General features: G+C 44.2%; 1 protein-coding gene across 1 annotated transcript in view; it reads left to right on the top strand.

Moving 5' to 3' along the window:
* KIF14 (kinesin family member 14) overlaps window positions 1-20,403 on the top strand; it is a 1,355,767-nt gene that overhangs the window by 177,038 nt on the left and 1,158,326 nt on the right. The window contains exon 3 of the mRNA XM_069641230.1: window positions 18,881-19,135. Coding sequence (XP_069497331.1) covers window positions 18,881-19,135 — 255 coding nt within the window. The remainder of the gene's footprint in view (window positions 1-18,880; window positions 19,136-20,403) is intronic.

Here is a 20,403-nt window from a genome sequence, read left to right on the forward strand (position 1 = left end):
GGTGGTGGATGGCTCACCTGCTGAAGACATTGCCCGCACGTATTAAATTTAGCTAGGCCTCAGAAACCATTTTGTCTACTAAAAATGGTGTGAGCTCAGCGCACTGTAGCGCGGCCCCCACCTTCGGAAAGTTTCAGTTATCCTTGTCGCCGCGGCACCCTGGCAGATCCGCTGCGAGCCCGTTCCCACGAACAAGACAGACATGAGTTAGCGTAATACACTAACATTGTAACAGTTCACCTTCCGCAGTGTATCATCGCTCCCAGCATGACCTGGCCAGCAGGCCTGGGCAATGAAAAGAACAGTAAAATGGTCCTCAGGTGGCAGAAAGTCCAAGACCACTTGCAAAGTATGCTTTTCTCCACAAAATCTCTTATATTACAAAAACCTGTAAAATGCATAAACATAAGAAAGCATGCTTCCATGATATGAGCAATGGCGAGCCCACACCATTGCAGTTGGGTGCTAATAATAAAGGAGCGTTCCAGGGATCTATTTTTACGTGTATCACTGGGAAACCTACCCTCCATGTTTTTGCGCTATAACCGAGCTAATGCTGCTAGAGTACACGAGAAGACGAATGTAATCATACTGTGGACTCATGTGAAGGATGCGCAAGAAATGCACTTGTCATGTGTGTATGTCTAAGCCCCTTATGTGCCACCACCGTCACGTACAGTGGCGGGTCATTTCCTATGTACTCCACCAACCCGACTACTACCTCACTTACTGCAAATGTATATGCATACAACTAAATACTGTAGTTGCTAAAACATAGTGTACGAATATGGTGCTCAGACTGGGTATAATCGAGGCATATCCAGCAAAGTTGAAATGCATGTTTTAAAATGATTTGAATAAGTATTATAGAGTGTTCAAATGTTTGTGATGTTTTTACCTAAAATCGGCAACACACGAGGGAGATACCTTTGTGAATACATGCAAGGCCATTCCCCCTCCCACCCTGTGAAGGCTGCCAAAACATGAGAGCAGAGGCCCGCGCCGGGCTTCTCCACCTCCCCCAACTAGACTGGAGCCGCTTCAAAGATTTGTAGCCCCCTCTGCAGCACCCAAGGCCGCGGCCCGCCACCTGCATTATTTACAGCACAGCAGTAAACCTCTGCCTGAACACACACTTCCAAAGGCGCCCCCTCGTAAACCCCACAACCCACCGGATCATCTTAGACTTATGGCCCTGTGCAATCAGGACACCCAACACTTTGACAACACACAGCGGCACATCCATAACAACTTCTAACAAGGCAGAAAGACCTGTACCGCCCGTCCCAGGCCCTGAAGCTTAGCCCCTCGACCTATGGCCCCGGTCAACAGGACACTGGTAACCATGTCCTGACGTATTACCACCAGACCCCTCACAAGGTGCATTCCGCCTGTGTTGCATTAACCTGTAGAATAACCTATTGGCAGATTTACTAAAGAAGATAATATTGCAATGACTGAATGACTGCGGTCTGCATGGCCTAGGGCAAATAAGTCAGGAAAAGACATTCATCCCTGACACTGGCCGCGAGGGCACAACAACACCGCCCGGATGAACTCTGCCAACCTGCCAGGCCCAGCCCAACCCACGAGGCTGACCAATGACGTTCTCCAGCCACGGCCAACCACATCGCAGCAGCACCTATAGTTAGTCGTCGCCACCCAATCCCATTGAACTTGTGCCCCCTATAGTGTGTAGGTTCTTATGACGTTTTTTGTAAATATATACGCCTGTCTTTGCTATTGTCGGACTGAGCGCTCTCGGAGTTTGCAGAGTTCTTTGCATGCCCTATTCTGATTGATAAACTCCCATTTAAGCTCACCTGCACTCTGTCTTGGCTTCATTCCCGATTTGAGAGAGTCCTTTATTGTCTCTCATTGCGGGGAGGATCGTGCTGGTTGGGGACGCTTGCCTTCACTATCCACAATTGGTCTATGTGCAATGTGCAATTCATGATTAATCAGGAAGATTCGGGACCCCAACCTTCCATGTGACAATTTATGAGCACTTAATCCATTGGTATCAATGTAAAACTATTGCTCATCAAATAACAATTGACCAACTTGGTCTGAATTTATTATGATTTCACCTGATGTCACTTGTCACCTCCTGGCGCAAATTTATGAACAAATGCCAGTGCCCTTATGTATCGTTCAGACGCGATTGCATTGTTGGGAATGTGTTAAACATATAGCATGCGGTCACAATTACACGAGATACTGGTATAGTCATTCGACATTAGTAATTGGTTATGTGTCAATTTTTGGACAGGACCGACATTGTGAATATAGTGGTTTGAAAATTCTTATAGATAGACGTGTATAACCGTGGCATACATTCAATGCCCTTATTTTAAGTATGGATCTCCGAGGATGCAGAGCTCCGTAAATTGAGGTCTGGTTTGTTTCATCATCGCGCTATAGATTAGAGGGAGCACTTAAAGACGTATGGCCAGTTAAACACAACCAAGATGGCAGACTCAGCAGCATATGCTACGGTCTAGAGATTAACGGGCTACTCTCTTCTGAAAGGATATATGCAGGTAGTGCACATCCTTGCGGCTTCCCTGACAACGCAGGGGTCAGCTGAGGTAAGTAAAGCAACATTTTTTCATATGGCCCCTTGATAGCTCAGAGCTCAATACAATTGGTTTCTGATTAGATGCAGTATCAGCGATGCTAACGCAGTTACTTCGCCTTTCTTTTCACGGGTGCCTCACAACGATTGTTGTGGTTGTCCAATGTGCGGTTTGGATTTTTCCGCCTGATGACAACCACTCAATCTGGCATACACTAATGGGAACCAGGAGTGACATGTACAGCTGCAATTGCGATGAAATATATAGGTAATTTCTTTAAATCCGCCCTTTTTGATAAATGTTATGATGAATAATCCACAGTGGTTTATATAATAGATCACAAAGTGCAATGAGCAGTATACAGTTTGGTGACGGTCCAATCCATTATATATACATGCTTTGTTCTGGCAGAAACTGAATAGTATGACATTACCATAACGGCACAGCGCCAATTGGTAAGTGTTAGCCTGTAGAAGACCGGCTTTAAGGTTATTAATCATTTTTACCCAATTGGTGGTTTTCATATTTTATCTAATGTGGCAGGCAGACGTAGTCTTTTCAGTCAAAATCGGCTCACTGGTGGCTGACTGTAATTACTCTTCCTCTCCATACAGATATATCTGGAACAGAAGAGCACTTAAGGTACAAAAATTATTATTTAGCCTTAATTGGCAGAAGTGATGTGACACACCACAGTAGCTGCTATACAACCCATTCCTACATATGGACATTAATAACCAATGGTTTTATTTATATTTCCTTTTTGTCTCTTCATTTGTATGTCCATGTGTTTGTGTCTATTTTGATGATTTTTTGTGTATATAATATGTTCTATTACATTGTTGCATGTATGTGACCTTGTATACCATAACGGGATTGTGTATACACCACGCCTGTGGCATTTGGTTGGTGCTCCTTTTTTACTCTTTTACTTTTGGACCATGTACTATGGTTTATGTTTATTTATTTATAACGCGCAACCATCCGGTCGAGGGGCAATTCAATATATGTGATGCAACAATTCAGCCTCAGTAGAAGAGCAGTGGCTCGAAACACGTGCCAGGGTGATAATTATTTGAATAAATTACATGCAATCATGCATGGAATAGCTTGAAATGTGCGCAGTGTGATTGTATCTATCTTCATGTGCAGTGATTAATCAATCCTGTGACATTTCATAGTTTGAAAAACAAGAAGAGGGCTTGTTTCCAACTGGTGGTGCTTGTTGGATCCAAGGTCATGATTAGTGTTTGATGGTGTGTGAAGTGCTGCCTTCCGTGATAACGACTGGCGCAGCCAGGTGCTGCGATGTCGGGGCCGCTGTGAAAACAGCCGGTGCCGCCTGGAGGTGAATGTTCATATGCCTAGTTTGAGAATTGGAACGGATTTCAGGATAATGTGGCAAATAGCCAGGTTTTGAAAACTTTTTTGAAGGACAGGGAGCCTCTGTACTGTACGGCGGATGTGCCGTGGAAGAGTGTTCCATATGGTGAGAGCTAGGATAGAGAAGGCTGAGCCGCCAACTCTAGTGGAGTGATGCGGATAGCTAGGAGAGCCAAACCCGATCAGATGTTTCTGGGGGGTTGGTAGTGGATGATTTATTTCTGTAGGAACTCTAGTCCTGTATTATGGAGTGCTCGGTGTAGGATGCACATGGCTTTGAAGGTTGCTCTTTGGGTGATGGGGAGCCAGTGTAGTACGCTGAGGGTGATCTGTTCTCTGGGCGAGAGGGCAAGGAGCAGTCTGGATGCTGAGTTTTGGATTCATTGGAGTTTGCTGAGATGGCATGATGGGACGGAGACATGGAGGGAGTTGGCGTAGTCTTAGCGGGAGGTGATGGTCATTATTGCAAAGAATCTTTGAGGATAGGTGAGATGGGAAAGATTTGCTTTAGGTTGCGTAAGTGGAAGTGAAGAGTTCTGCATACAGTGTTGATGCGTTTGGCGAGAGAGGGGTCTGCGTCCATGGTGTATCCAAGATTTTTAACAGAGGTGGAGGCGGCAGATAGGGTTCCCAGTGCATGTGGCCAGGGTTTAGGTTGGGCAATAAAAGCAGCTTTGCCGCATGTTAGGATTTCTGATTTGCCCGGGTTGAAGATAAGGTGATTGGTTGTCATCCATAGGTCGATATCCGAGAGGCATGAGGCGAGGTCAGGAGGAGGGGAGGCTGGAGCCTTGGGAATTTTGAAAATGATCTGGGTGTGTCCTTGTAGGACCCCTTTTGTGACGGAGCGAGAGGGCGGATGAGTCAGGTGGGAGGAGAATGATTTGCGAGCTATTTAGAAATTAATGATGGAGATCTAATTGAGCACAGAATCTTTGATGTTAATGTTAAAGGACATTTGTACTGCGCACTATCACCACCGGAGTGGTCCTCTGGCGGCTCTGAAAGAGGAAGGGAGGGTGAGTTAGTGGGAGGAAGCTGGGAAAGTGCAAGGAAGCAGTGATGTGCTGTTGGTGGCCTCAGCCCGGTGGGTCCGTTGGCTGTGCCTGGGGTGTTTGCGGCCGGTAGTAGTCGTGTACTGTTGTGCGAGTCTGTATTCTTTTCGTTGTTGCAATGTAGTGAAGTTTGTGCGGTTTGTTGTGCTGTAGGTTTGTGGTTGTGATGCCTAGGATGAGAATCCTGTTCCTGGGTATTGTGTAGTAGATGTTGTCAAAGGCCGCAGATAGATTGAGGAGGATAAGTGCAGCACATCCTTCTGATTCACCGACAGTTTTTAGGTCTTCCCAGATAGACCAGTAAGGATTCTGTTCCGAAGAGGAGTCGAAACGCCGATTGGGCTGGGTCGAGGAGTCTATTGGCTTCCCAGAAGAGGCCAAGTTGCTTGTATGCAGTGCGATCAATTACTTTAGCAATGAAGCAGGTGTTGGAGATTGGGTGGTAGCTTGATGGGGAGGGTGGGGTCATACTCTTTTTAGTAACCGTTTTACATGAGGTTTTGAAGGCCTTTGGGAAGGTGCCAGATGAGGGGAAGTTATTGATGATGGAGCAGTCGTCACTGCCTGCACAGGTGGTTTTTAGAAGGGTCGGTAGGGAAGGATCTCCAGTTGATGCCGACAGTGAGCTAGGTGCTAGTAGGTTGTAGGGAACGGCTTGTGAAATGGGTGTGAATGAAGAGAAGGTTGGTAGGGAGGGTGAGGAAATAATTGGGTTTGATAGAGGGCAGGATGTGGAGGGCACAATTAGAGCTAGTTTTGCGGTGATGGTGCAATGTCTTTCAAGCGCAATGTTATGAAAGTGGTTGGATAGTTCATCGCAAAGAGCTTGTGTGTAGTGGATGGGGGCCAGGGGAGTTAGGCAAATAGGATTTTGTGGAGTTCCCTGCACAGATTTTTTGAGTTGGAGATTGGCATAATTGGCATAATTGTTTCTTATTATTTTTTGACTTGCTTGATTTTGGACAGAGATGCCCTGTTAAGTCTTCTGAAGGCCGTTTGCTCTAGGCAATGTTTGATGTTTTTGAGGGAAGGGGTGTATCACTTTGTATGTGGGCTTGATCGTTGGGAGAGGCAGTGGTTTGTTGTGAGGGTCAAAGATTTGGAGAGCCATTGGTCGAAGAGGTCAATGGAAGGGTGTCCTTCCTTGTGAGAAAGATTAGGGATTCTGAGTACTATGAAATTGGCCAGGTCTGGGTTGATGATTTTATTTCAGAGGGGTTGGTGGTTGTGGGGGTAGTTGAGAAGTTTGCTGGAAGTGATAATGGAGCGGTGCGGAAGCGAGAAGGGTATAGCGTGGTGATGCAGAATAGTGCATCAGGGGGTGTAGGGTGGGAAATCAGTTGTCTTAGAGCGAGAGCTTCCAGGTTGTCAGTGAGGTAGCGGATCATGGGGTTGGCCGGAACATCAAACCAAATGTTGAAATCTAGCAAAGTGAGCGAGGGGTGCTGGATCAGCGTGGCTGAGAGGGAGTCGCAGAGGGAGTCTGCAAAGTTCCGGTTGTAGCCGGGTGGCCTATATAGAAGGAGGAAACTGTGCGAGAAGGAAGGGCTGCGGTGGACCTTTGCAAGAATAGATTTGCATTCAGTGCCGCAAGGTAGATTCTCTGTGGATATTACTGAAAAATGTTGTTTGTGGAGGATGGCTAGACACCCGGATCTGCTTGGCCTGTTATGTTTGAGCAGGGAGTAGCCGGTGGGAGGACGTAATTGGTGAACCAGGTATCAGCGATGAATAGGATGTCTGTTTTCAGTGGCTATGATGTGAAAGATGTTTATTTTTGGTGACCGATCTGGTGTCAATGGGTATGCAATGGGTATGCAAGATATTTTCTTTTATTTTTTGTATTAAGAAAGTTCTTGGGTAAGGGGGATTCGAGAGTGTTGGGCGGGGAGCGATAATGTGGGAGTGCAAGGTGGGGAGTTCAGAAGGAGGGAGGTTGAGCGGGATGTTGGTCTGGGATGGGGGGGTTTGAGAGGGGAGGTGAAAAGGGCTAGGGCAGGGTTGGGGGTGGGCCGGGGAAGAATAGGAAGTGGGTGCAGGGAGTGCGATAGGGCAGAGATGGGGAGAGAAATGTCAGTGGCGGTCTACAATGAGTATGGCCTGTGCGATTTGTAGGGTGCCTGAGGGGCACAGGGGTGTGTGATAGGATAAGGGGGGGGGGGTTGTTGATGGGCTCTGTGGCACTGGTGGTTCGTGTTGTGCTGAGGAAGGGGAAGTGGGAGTTTGGTGTCCGAGGGGGTGGAGTGCAGGGCTGAGAGGAGGGAGCTGAGGGGGTGATGCAAAACTGCTGCGGGAGGGGGAGAAGGTGGGTTCGCCGGGTGTGGGTGGGGTATGGTGCAAGATGTAGGCTGGAGTGCAAAGATGGTCATCTGGAGGATGGTGTGCCAGCGAGCTGCCCGAGCAAGACTGGCTCCCTCTGGCTGCAAGGATCAAATTCAAGAACCATCATCCACAAGGTTTTCTGGGGCCTGGGACCACGCTATCTCCAACTTTCCCTCCTAAATACTCACCTGCTAGAGCCCTCCGCACTTCTAATTCCAACAGTTTGATTGTGAAACACTTTTCCAAGCAGAGCGCCGGAGTCGGTTCCCTCTCTTCGGCTGGCGTCTCCCTTTGGAACCAGCACCGTCTCCCCCACTGCACTGCCCCCTGCTTGGCAGCTGTGTACCTCACCCGCATATTTGTCCCCTCTAGCACTTAGCCTGAGGCCTCCTACTGGCTCCCCTTGACACATCCCTCCTGGGCACTCACTAGCATTTGTCCTTTGCCCCACCCCCCACTCATCCCTATCCCTTGCACTTCTCTTCACTGCACTTGCATGGCCGAATGCCACAAGGCCTAGTAGGACCACGAATGTATACTTGCTGTTTTTCCCCTTGTTCCTTTCCCATTTAGCCTTGTGGCGCCTTATAACACAATTCTGTTGTATAGGTGCCTAACAAATGCTCAATAAATAAAATGGAGACCGGCAACAGATTCACTTTCTTAAAAAAAGGGACTGTATTTCAAATGTTGGGATCGTTTATGGCCTAACTTGTCCTACGCTAAGATGGGATTCCCCCCCCTTAAGAAACTAAGGATAGTCTGTGTCAGGAAGTTCAACTTAGGTCTGTCTGTCTGTGTCCAAAACCTATGCTTGCCCTCACAACTAAAGATATACAATGTGTAAGAATAGCAGCACCAAAAGAAACTATGTTAAAAAATAAAGTTCTCAGCTCCTTCCAGCTCCTGCTTGGTTAAGCTTCCCTGCCCCAAGTTAAAAATGGTTTAACAAAGAAAAGGCTCTGGGTTCCCTTCCCCAAGTGTAACACAATACAAAATATCAAGGTCACCACAGTCCAGGGTATCTCAGGGTTCCCTTCCCCTAAGATCAACAGTGTCAAATGGTTCAAGTGTCGAGAGTCACCAATATTGCACAGTTCCAACTGGCACTCCTTCAAAACAAATGTTCTCCTTCACTTCAGCACTAATATCGCACTGCCTTTGTCTCTGGGTTCTTCTAGGCTCTTTCCCAGGTTGGGCTAATCGGTCTAGTTGTTGGACCACATGGTCGACCCATTATAGGTCACGTAAACGATAACCTTTGTCACTTTCTGATGCTCTTAATCCTTCTTGAGTAACACTGGTTTTCCGCCTAGCACCAGTGTAAACACTTAACATTTGCTGTGTTTTTTGGACAACTGTGTGGTTTGATCATCACTTAGTTGACTGTCTTTTGGCTTTGCCACAACTTGCGCCTCTGAGTTTAACAACTTGCTTCTCACAATTGCTTTTTGTTCAGTTCAAAAATGTTCATAATGGCTTTCAATTTGTTTATTTTTTGCAACAAACCACACTCCTTCTGACATAGCACGTTATAAGTTTTCCACTTGTGATACAAATTGCACATGATTTCTTTCTCTCTCTCTCTCTCTCTCTCTCTCTCTCTCTCTCTCTCTCTCTCTCTCTCTCTCTCTCTCTCTCTCTCTCTCTCTCTCTCTCTCTCTCTCTCTCTCTCTCTCTCTCTCTCTCTCTCGCCAGTTTAGTCGAGTTCGCTAGTATGTTCAAGTCCTGCAGTTTCATGGCGCTCCTGCTTTCAGCAGCTGCGGGATAGAACGATTGTCTGTGTCGTGACAGTTGTCTTTTCTCAGCTTCTGAAAGAGATGCAATGAAAATTCTGGTGCAGCAGGCTTCAGGACACATGAGAGCAGGGTAGCAAGACACCTACAGTGAGCGTCAACAAAATGTAGTGACGTGGGAATCACAAATGTGTGCAGTGTTACGCACTCTCCTAATTTGGGACCTAAAGGAGCAAGGCCTGTGAAATTTGGTGGGGAAGGGCACAGGACCACAAGCAAGTGATGTCCAAAATCTCGGGTTTCAACTTGAGACAGCGGCCATTCTGCAGCATACCCTGCGCTAGAGCTGAACAGTTCACTGGATGGCCCAGGAACACTTCCAAAGGGGCTTGTTAGGAGGGTAAGCAGAGGGCGCCGAGAGTAGTTGTTCCCACTACTCCAAAGGGGCTAAGTGCACTGGCAGGCACTTCTTGATCGATGAAGAAAACGGGTCCGACGGGACAGCAGAGGGTGAAGGGTGCCAAAACCTTCCAACGCATCTCTGGTGGTTTCACAAGACCGTTTCTTCGTGCTGGATACTTGGCTCCTTCTGTAGTTCAGGGAGAACTCACGTGATCGACCTGGAATGGATGCAGAGCTCCTTCTCTTATCTAAGATTAGCTTTGCACCAAAATCGAGGACTTCCAATCAAAGATCTGCTCTCAATCGGGCATCCCAGTCGTGGACCAATCGAGGCCCACAGTGGTCCCAGGCATCCAGGCACTCCAGACATCCTGGCACCAGTAGTGTGGATTGGGACCAGGCGGTCCCAATCCGCTTCCTGGGCACACACAATTGAAATGCAGAAGCCCTCGAGAAAGATCTGTTTTTGCGGCAGGCTGCATGCCCGAATAAGGAAAACCTGGGTTGCTCGACCTGGGCGAGGGCAAGGGACAAAATGGCGATGGAACAGAAACAGAACAGAGGACTTTGTGGCTCTGCCATTTTCACACCTGGCCACAGTCCTGAACCAAACACGATAAGCGTGATGTGATTCAGTAAAAAGAAGTAAAACACGTATAAAAAAGTAACTGCTGCCACCAGTTCGTCCCAGGCACACTCGTACAATTGCCAACAAATCCTTCGAGGGTGTCTAGGGCCATAAAACAAAAAGGACCTCAGCGTACGGTACTGTGAGGTACATTGTGCACTGTTAAAAAGTTACCAAGAAATGGCAACCTAGTCAAAGACTAAGGGAAACTTAGTTTCCCAGTACTGACAGTCTGAAGGACGTGTCGGTTTCCCCATAACCAGTAAGCAACAGCCCAGGGGAGTGCAGGTGAAGGCTGTGCTCCACTGGCAGGGTAGGATAGCCAAGCAAAAGCAAAAGGTTTGGGGGGGGGAACCATACAATGTACACATTGATGAAATCTTTCCTAACACTATCTAGAATAAACTTTTGGCAGTGCAATAGAAAAACACGTAGATTTAACTTTGACACAGCAACAGAAAACCACCTCGATTTAACCTTGGAACAGCAATGGAAAAACACCTAGAATCACCTTTGGCAGTGCATAATACCATGAAATAAAATGTTTGGCAGTGTGGTCAAAACCACTCTGGTTCACCTTTGGCGGTGTAGATAAGATCACTAGGTTTGGTTTTGGGCCAACTGAGGTCGGGTATATTACAATTTGGAAGTACAGTGAATACCATTTACGCAATTAGGCTAGGTGCATGTATGTATAAGAGTGGTGGAGTTTTACTGGAGTACAGTAATGGCTGTACTCCCCGCTCACACCACGCTTATAATATCAGTCGCTGCAGGTAGTCTGCATCAGGTGTCCCAGGCAAACTGAGTAGAGCTGTTCAGTGGGGAGCTGGCCTTTGCCTCTGGGCTTTAGCCGAGGCACAGAGCAAAAAGAGAAAAATATAAAAAGGGCAAGGTGAAAAGATGGAAAGATGGAGGGGCACGCACCTCAGTTGGCCAGGGCGGATGTGCAGGAGTGGCTCACGTGGGCCTGCCGATGGAAAGAGCTGTGCTAGTCATAAAACCTGCAAGTAAATGGTGACCTAAAAACAATGATAACAAATGCTGACTAATCTGGGTCACAACATCCTTCACATGCGCATGGATCTAGGTTTTACCAGTGCTACAATATCACAATCCGCCTTGATCCCCCCAGTGTACTTCATATCCACCAAGCATTCTTTAGAAAACTGGAAAAAGCGAATAGAACTGAATGTGGCAAGCTTAATAAAAACCTCACTGCAAGATGGTGTGCCCGGATTCCACTTACTCTTAGAATGTTCAATAAGAACTTTGTTTTAAGGTCACAGAATAAAGGTCAGAATCGAACAAAATGACTAAACGTTTCAAAGGTCCCACACATACAATTCCAGTTGCAATTTGTCACTGTGCCTCTTGACCATTTTTGCTGCACTTCCCCAAGCTCATTGTAAAGGGATAGTCACCTTTATCGAGTATTCTGCAAGTCCATCCACCGGAGTCAGCGTCGTATATGCCCTGACCTGTGTCTTTGACATTGCTTTGTCCTCTCTTACTGATGTCCAATAATCCATAGCTCTACTTTTTTAATCATATTCTTTGATATTTCCAATACTTTGTTGGGCCTCAAAATACGATAGCCATGAAAGTTTGTGCAATAATGACTTCATGTATGCTCGCCAACCTAATTTAATGAAGCCTGGTATAGCAAGCAAATTTAAGATCAAATCGTTTGTCAATAAACTCAGATTTATATCTTCCTCCCTCTCTCCCCCTCTGCCCCTTTCCGCCTGTCTCCCCCTGATCAACATGGAAGACCATTGTTCAAGTTTCCTTGTCAATGTATATATCTCATTGAAGCAGATGGAGCAGCAGTAATAATTTTGATTTATTACATGCTTATCTTGCCGTTTACCATGCTTCTAAGGGTTCCCTATTTTGGCAGATAAGGGAACTACAGTGCTGGGTAGGTGAAGCAAATCTCCTAGGATTATCCAATGGGGGGAGGGGGAGGGGGGGTAGGAGGGGCCTGATTTGAACTCCTGTCATCTGAGATCACAGTAACAAACCTGGTCACGAGAATATATTGTATCTTTTCAGAAGAAGGAGCCATGCTTGCTGACTTCTAAAGAAAAAAAGTGCATCAGCCAATATGTCGGCATCGCTGTAAGGCGGATAGTGCTAGAGCCCATCCTCCCTGTCATGCTCCCGAAGATTCAAACTCTCCACCATTTTTTATACGATTTAATCCGGTTAAGCACTATTCACTTAAAATCGGCTCTCACAATGTTCTAAAATCATTCAGAGTCTTGTTCCCATTCTCATTCAATACGTTACCTAATTCAAAATATGAAGTGCTAATGTCTGAATTCAACAATTTACAAAAAAGTGCCAACTTTTTCCATTTTATCACGCTCGTAAAGCTGCACAAGCCTAAATCAAACAAAATTGCAGCTGTGGGGACCGAATTTTGGATTGCCAGAACCCTTCACCATACCATGCTGCATTTTCGCCAAGAAATCTGGGACCCAGCATGGATACATTTCAGTGCTATGTTAATTTGGATATTACAGTGCCTAAATAGACACGGGTAAGCTCAGTGGCAATGCGCTCATTTTGGAAGCAACACGACGCAGAACTGCGCTTGGAAACCTCTTCTGTAGTAAGCGTGTTACAAAAAAACATATATACCAAAGGAATAATAGAAAAACAACTTTGAACTGGGGGAAGAATGTGTATCTTATTCCTAAAGTATTTCTTTAGTTTTCCCTTATTTAAGCAGCCCATTATGTGGAATCCCAGGTAATTCATTTTCTTTATCTTCTCCAATTGTGCCCCCATCAAACGCCTTTCCCTACTGCCCCTCTTCTAGTGACATACAGTATCTTGGACTTGGAGACCTTGATTTTCAGGTGGTTGCTTTCAACAAATTTGGCCAAGGCATCTAATAATCTCTGAAGTCCCACTTGAGAAATCAGAAGTACAAAATCATCTGCGTAGGCCAACCATGATGGTCGCAGCAGGCCTATGTTAGGAGCAATCAGTTGACACCCTTCCAACGCCTCCTGCACGTCCGAAACATAAAGGTTAAACAGGTAGGGGGCAAGAATGCACCCCTGCCTTAAACCATTGTTCGTAGGGATCTCTTTGGTCATTTCCCATCTTTTTTCATTCTGACCGGTATTTTAGTCGAATCATGTTATCTAATGAGCTTTAATAGGCCAGGTGGGATCCCCCATGAGTCCAATTTTATCCAAAGCAATGTTCGATTAACCAGGCCAAAAGCTTTGCTTAGATCTATTGAGGCAACATTAATAGTCCTGTATCAGCCTTCCTGCACCAGCTCTTGGCAGACTTTTAAAATGAGTCCATTTAGTTCAGTTCCGTGAGACCTTATGAATCCTATTTGCAACTGGCTCGATCTCCCTTTGCTTTTCGCCCAATCCTTTAAATATTTTATAGGTACTGCAGCAAATATTTTACTATCCGCATCCAATAGCGAAATTGGGCAATAGTTCTTGGGCTCGGAACAGAGACCTTTTTTGAATATAGGAATAATGTATGAAATCCTCCAAGAGATTGGATAACTTTCTCTTATTTGGATATCCAAAAATAGGAGGGATTTAATAAAAGCCCAGCAATCCGGGTTCTCTTTAAAAAATGTATTGGAGAGATTATTAGGTCCGGGAGCGCTCAAATCACTTACTTGCATAATTTCCAAGATTTTCTGTGGCGAGCAGTCACCACATTCCTGTGTAGCTCCAAATCTACTCTGAAAATCCACTGGACAATCCTCAACCACATCACTAGACTACAAAGACTAAAAATGTTGAACCCAGTCTTCTAGCACTGTGTTAATTTGAGCCGTTTATTTTTAATGACCTGAATGAATTTACTACCAAAAATGACCCAATTTTTTATGTTTAATGCTATCCAACATCAATTGTGAATCTTGACATTGCAAGCTCCCTCTTTGGCTTTAGTCCAATTTTTTTTTTCAAGACCCTTTCAGCAAGCCTCCTTTAAAAAAAAAAAAAAGAAACTAAATTAAAAAAATAATAACAATATATATATATATATTTGTATCCAACTCCAAATTGCCAGAGTTCTTTATTGACCGGGCTGCCCTTCACATTTCAATTTTTTTATAGGCAATCAGCACGTCATAACTGTGGGCATTCAATTTTTCCTTTCTGTATTGCATTTTAGTACTTAAGTCCAAGCTCCACAAGGGCTCCAAATTAAGAGATTCAGACAGTCTATCGGAAATAATCCTATTTCATATTGTAAATCTGTAGTATCCATGATGCTACTGATTATGGAATTGAAAATTTTTAATAGATCTCTTATTCCATATCACTCTATTTCCCCCACGTTACCAATCGATTTCCGAGTGCGTGTACATTGTATGAGGAGACTGCAAGAAAGCTCACCATACAGTGATCACTACATAGTGCATCTATCACATTGTGATGTTCACAATTATTAAATGAGTAATTGTCCACAAAAATGTAACCCAACATGGATTTTATAGCACCCCTGAACCATGTGTAAGTTTCCCCTTCATCACCCTTAATTGTCCCCTTCACTTTCATAAGACCATATACTCTCATACAATTGGACCATTTTTCTCCATTACCCAGCTTCATCTCTAAGCGAGCATTAGAGGATGTTAGTGACTTTGTTACATTTCCATCCTTAGCCGACCTGCAAATGCAATTGAGATCTCCTAAAATAATAACTTGGCCTGTTTTTCTATTACATTTCCATTTAGTAATGATGAAACTCAACTTAACTAGCAATGTGTCCAAATGCCTCACTTTCTCGTGCCAATAAACATTTATCAAAGGTATCCACAGTGTTTTCACCCAAGGTCTACAACCTGAACCTAGGGCACCAATGATAGGTGCAACACCTTGGCTTCACCCATTCCGCATCCCAATTTTAATAAGGTGATCAAACCACCTTTTGGTCTACCCACAGGTCCCTTAGTGGCTGCCTGGAAAAATGAACTATATCACTCTATAAATGGAACCTCAGTAAGCCAATCCTCTTGCAGACCTACAACTTGATGGTTTCTTAAGGTGGAGCTTTTGAAATAAAGCACTATGGCCTCTTGAGTTCCATGATAATGAGCTCAGAGGGTCGTCGCAGCTATAGGGGGAAATTATTCACTTGTTCATTGCTGTCACTTGTGATTACTCAAGCCAGCCAGGACCAATTGGATTCACTCTCTTCGTTTGCCATTCCATTCTTTGAGAAATTAACTTTTCGCACTCCCATCCCTGATATCACGAGACACAATAATATAATTATGCTTTAATTAGGGATTTGGGTGTTCAGGTTTCTGTTAGTCATTCTTTGCGACTTCGCAATCCTGTTATGCTGGCACGCAGTATTATTATTTGGCTTTAATGAATGATTTGGAAATTGAAAATCAAATTCTCTGTTCATTTTATCCTGAGTCACTTAACTCAGGTTGAATCCAAGGTGTCTAAAACAGTATCTTTTATCGAAGAATGGCATCGGCCACAAGATCTCAGATGTATTGTCACACTCTTTCGTACTAAAGCCATATAAGTTAGAAATCTCCTTAAATACCATAAGAATGGCGGATCTATTCAAAGTGAGACGAGGATCATCCCAATAAATACTTTCTATTGAAATCCTACGATTCTGGTGTGTGTTCACTCTGCTCTTAGGAGCAAACTTATACTCCTCATTGATGACATGTCGTGGCCGATTAAGGGTCACCAATTCTTTCTCTAAGCACTCTGCGCCACTCGCACCCTCCAAATGATAAATATCTTAGGTTCATGCCCTGCCTCTCTTGGTTTAGCCACTATATTTAGTGGCTTTGACAGAGCACATATTTTATCGTTTAAGGTATCAGCTGCCGCCCCATTACCATTATTGTCATTCTGATTAAATGCTAGACATGTAGGTTTATCCATGAATGTATGTCCCCTTTCTATGCTTTTTCTAACCTGTGGGAGCTTACTCCCTTGTCTGAAGTGATTCAAATCTCCAGAGTTTCTGGTTGAGGGGGAGGCAGCACCAACTCATCTCCTGGAGCGTTCTTCCTCCATTTGCACTACTATACACTGTCTCAGTGCGTTAAGAGGCTTTTCAACCATATTCCAAACTGTTCTTGTTAGATGAACCTCCACTGAACGTTGCTCCCCAAGATCTATCTTCTCAATGCGCCCGAGAGTAGCCAGGTCCAAAGTATCTGTTTGGACCCACACTACAGTGACAACATTCTCCTGAGGTGACAGTTGTTTCTCCATTCATTGTTTGTATTCCTATCGTCGTGTGAGGTCTCCTTTCCTGTTCAACAATCGTTTTCTGATTTAGACCCCTTTCCGGCGTTGCAGGTATGTCAATTTTCAGTAGGTCTTCTGTTTTCAAAAAGCTGTCCACTACAACCCTTGGCTGAGGCTCTTCTCCCTCAAATACAGACTTTTGTGGCTTTTTTAGTGATTGCTTCTCTTATAGTCCAAGGTGAGAGGAATTTCCTCGATGACCTCCGATTATTGTTCACTATCTTACTATCTTACTGTTTGTTCAAATTCTGAGGCTCCATATTTTTACATTTTTCGGGTTGCGTTTTTACAAGGCGATACTCTCTGGTTGCCCCAGACATAGTCACTAAAGTTAGAGATCCACTAACCATCTCCTGTGACATCTCCATTTCCTTGTGTGGTATGGGACCCGTGTTGTGTTGCATTTGTATAGCCTGAGATAGCTCAGACTTTTTGCTGTGATTGTGTTTTGGACATAAAATGTGCTTTTAAAACGGCTTTGTTCATTGATGTGTCCAATTTTTGGGGGGATTGCAACCAGGACTATCGAATGGTGTTGTAGCATCCAGCATCGCTCCTGTTTGATATTTTCATGTAACGAAACAAAGGATGAAAGTACATAATTTAAAGCAAAGAGTGCTTTCTCTGCACTCAACGTCTATTCTTCTGTTATGTTTGTCGTTGGGCACTCCTGAGTTTTCCTTCCGGGGGTGGAAGTGTAGGAAGTAACAGAAGTGTCAAATACAAGTTTACTCCCCTGTAAGTCAAAAGAATTGGGTAGAGACTGGTCTGAATTATTCGGCCTATGGGACACTATATCTGCTTTATCCTTGGCCTGATTGTCTATCAAATTAACCAATTCGTCGGTTATGACTAGTGTGTTCGAAGACTCCTCATTAAGGCATAAACTATTCTGGACCGTAGTACCTTCGCGCTCAATTTCTGCCTCAGTCTCTCACCTTACTTTGAGTTAATAAGTTATAAGCTGTTTTAATGGGAGAGTTGGGCAAAGGTGATTCTTGCCATCACAAACATTTGGTCTGTTATCGTGGTGTCAGTACGTTTAGCTAAGCTGCGCAGAGAATACATGTTTATTCAAAAAAATTAGAATGTCGTTTCAGTGAGGCGGTTGTTTTCGAGGCCTCTTGAGAATGTGGACTACTGAGCCAAGATTCCAAAACTCCAAAACTCCAAACCCAGTGTTGTGCACGCTATGTGCCGGTGTTAGGATATTATACGCTCCTCTCTTGTTGCAGTAGGAATATAAGTCGGACTCTTCAGCAGCTTTTTGCCCACAGCTCTGCCCAGGTTACTGCTTCTCCCAAACGCACAGCGTTGTACACCGACGGAAAGATAGTTTTGACTCCTGAGGCCAATTGAGCACATATAAAAATGGTTCCATGCCATTTCATCGCGGGATGTTTTTTCGCAGGGTTTTGTACTGCAAATATTTTAACAAAAAAAACATCGAATTTTTTTTACATAATTTTTTGGGGGGTTCACCCACCAAACCCCCATTCCCTTACATGTTTTATCTATTCACAAACATCCACATCCCATATATATAATTGTCTAACCCCCCAAAATAATTTGATGGTTTTTTTTCGTTAAACAATTTGCGGTAAACCCTGCGAAAAAACGCCCCGCAATGAAAGGACGTTGTACCATATAAACATACCTATGTGACATTACCTCCTTTTTCGGAATATGTATTAAGGAACATTCGGAAACTTCTCGAAGCCCTTGCAGAAATATGTAAGCAATAATGTCAAGTTTGGGTGACTCTACTGGGTGGTAACGTCGTCCTGCCGAAGGTTTGCCCACGCCTTTAGAGAGTGTGATGGGGACATTACCATCCTCGAGCTGGTCTGTCAAATTGGAAATTATTGCTGTTGGCTCCCAGGGTAATCGGGGATGGTCGGGCAGTTTTTTTGTGTGGCAGTGCATCCTGTGGCAAGCGCCTAAGCCAGGTTTTCTCATTAAAAAAAAAAAAGAACTTATTAAGATGGCTACAATGGCTGTCCTGTTGTTGGTAGGAATCCAGAACTGTGGGAGACTGCACAACTCTCTATAGTGGAGGTGTGTTGATGAGGAAGGTGCGCCGCAGAGGGTGGAGGGCGCAGGGGCATCACAAAAGCAGGAACTGGAGGCTGGCCTGCTATGCCAACATTTATTGCCCACATTTCAAGCAATCTGAGAGGCTTTGCTACCCACCGAGGGTGCTAAGGGGCCAAATATAATTGACTGGAAAGTTAGTTTTCATCTCATATGGAGGTCACATTCGCAGATGCTATGTAAAAGCTTCTTGTTGTTGGGTGATGCCATATTTCCACAAACTGCTTATAGCTCCTGATCAACAAATCTTGACCTTGATATTGATTGCTGAACCTCTAATTAATTAATTAATTACTTTATAACTTATGTTTTGATTACTGACCCAATTGAAGGAGTTGATATGCAAGTTCTTATGGCTGTTAAGATATAATGTTTTCTTATTGAACTTTTTCCACAGAGAGAAAAGTGAAAATACCTTCCAAGTTGTCTTCATGAATGGACAGGAGACAATTGTGCAACATCCGGGAACAAAACAAGCTCATACATTTTTGTATGATTTCTCCTTTTGGTCTTTTGAAGAGTCGCATCCTAACTTTGCCAGCCAGGAAGTAGTCTATGAGGCTCTTGCAGTGCCGCTGTTGGAGAGAGCCTTTGAGGGTTACAATGCCTGCCTCTTTGCATATGGCCAGACCGGCTCTGGAAAGTCCTATACGTAAGTGTTGGGGATAGTATTTTAGGTACTGCGATTTATGTAATGTACTGCCTTTTTTTTTTTTTACCTTTTTCCTAAAGAAAAAAACATATTAGAATAAACAAGCCACATGGAGCCCAATTGGATTTTAGAGACACCCTTCTTTGATTTTAGCCTGTTTTTCCTGATTGGGTAATCAGATAAAGTACACCTGAAGTCAATTTCACAATTATGGTGTGGGTTCAGAGCAAAGTCTGTATTAAAACAGGCTTAAAGCAGATAATGGGTGATTGGAAGGACAAATAATTTAATCCAATATGTTGAATTTTTATTTGCAGTTTGCTACATTACTGCGTATGTGTACAATATTTATTTAAAATGCCAAGCAACAGAACAAAAGAGCTTAACGTTTGAAATGGTTCAATAATATTGATGTTTGTCATGTTTATTGTAATGTATACCATGCACCACTGACCTTTGCATGATCTCCAGCTGCTCATGTACTACAGTGTAGCCTAGCCGCCTCACTCTGTATTGCTCTTCTTCGTATTGGCTATAGCTAAGGTAGCCGTCAGATGCTTTCTATAGTTGACTGTGAACTGCAACTTACAAGGCGTTCTTAGTAAGCACTGCTTGAGTTCTTTTCATTGCTTCTGACAGCACACCTCTTGATCCATTCTCGTTTGAGCAGTGTCTCATGTGATGGATAATTTTTCCAGATAGCACAATTTAAAACCTGCTCTCTCTATAGTTTTACTACCCGGGTGATCCCATTCATTTTAATTGGAAAGCAGGCTTTATCTGCAAATGAAGCTTGCGTTGCATGTCACTGTCTGGCTCCACTTCCCTTGACTCTATATTGTTTATCCTTTCCTTTCCTGAACTCCCTGGCTCCCATTTCTCATTTCCTCCATCGGCCAGCATCAGCCCATTCCCTTCTTCTTACTTGAAGGTCCGCCTCCCTTACGTGGCCTCTAGTACCCCAGAGTTTTGCCCTAGGATGCTAATAGCAATACTGCCTGATTCTTAGGACGGCACCAGATAGTAACAGATCAGGCTCTTGTTAAAAGGCTTGGAGTAATAACTCTAGCCCCAGGCCGTTATCACACAATATTAGAGCCGGGTATTATTGCTTAAATAGCACAGCATAAATTCAAAGATTGATTGCTAGAGTTTGCTAATTAACATTTTTTTGATTTTAACAAACACACCTATTTGATTAGCACTTTTGTACAAATATTTTTTCAATGTCACCAGAAATTATTTGTACCAAAGAGATCAAATGAGCA

The sequence above is a fragment of the Ambystoma mexicanum genome, chromosome 1q (genome assembly GCF_040938575.1).
Source record: "Ambystoma mexicanum isolate Mex_15411 chromosome 1q, UKY_AmexF1_1, whole genome shotgun sequence".
In the NCBI taxonomy this organism is placed as follows: domain Eukaryota; kingdom Metazoa; phylum Chordata; class Amphibia; order Caudata; family Ambystomatidae; genus Ambystoma; species Ambystoma mexicanum.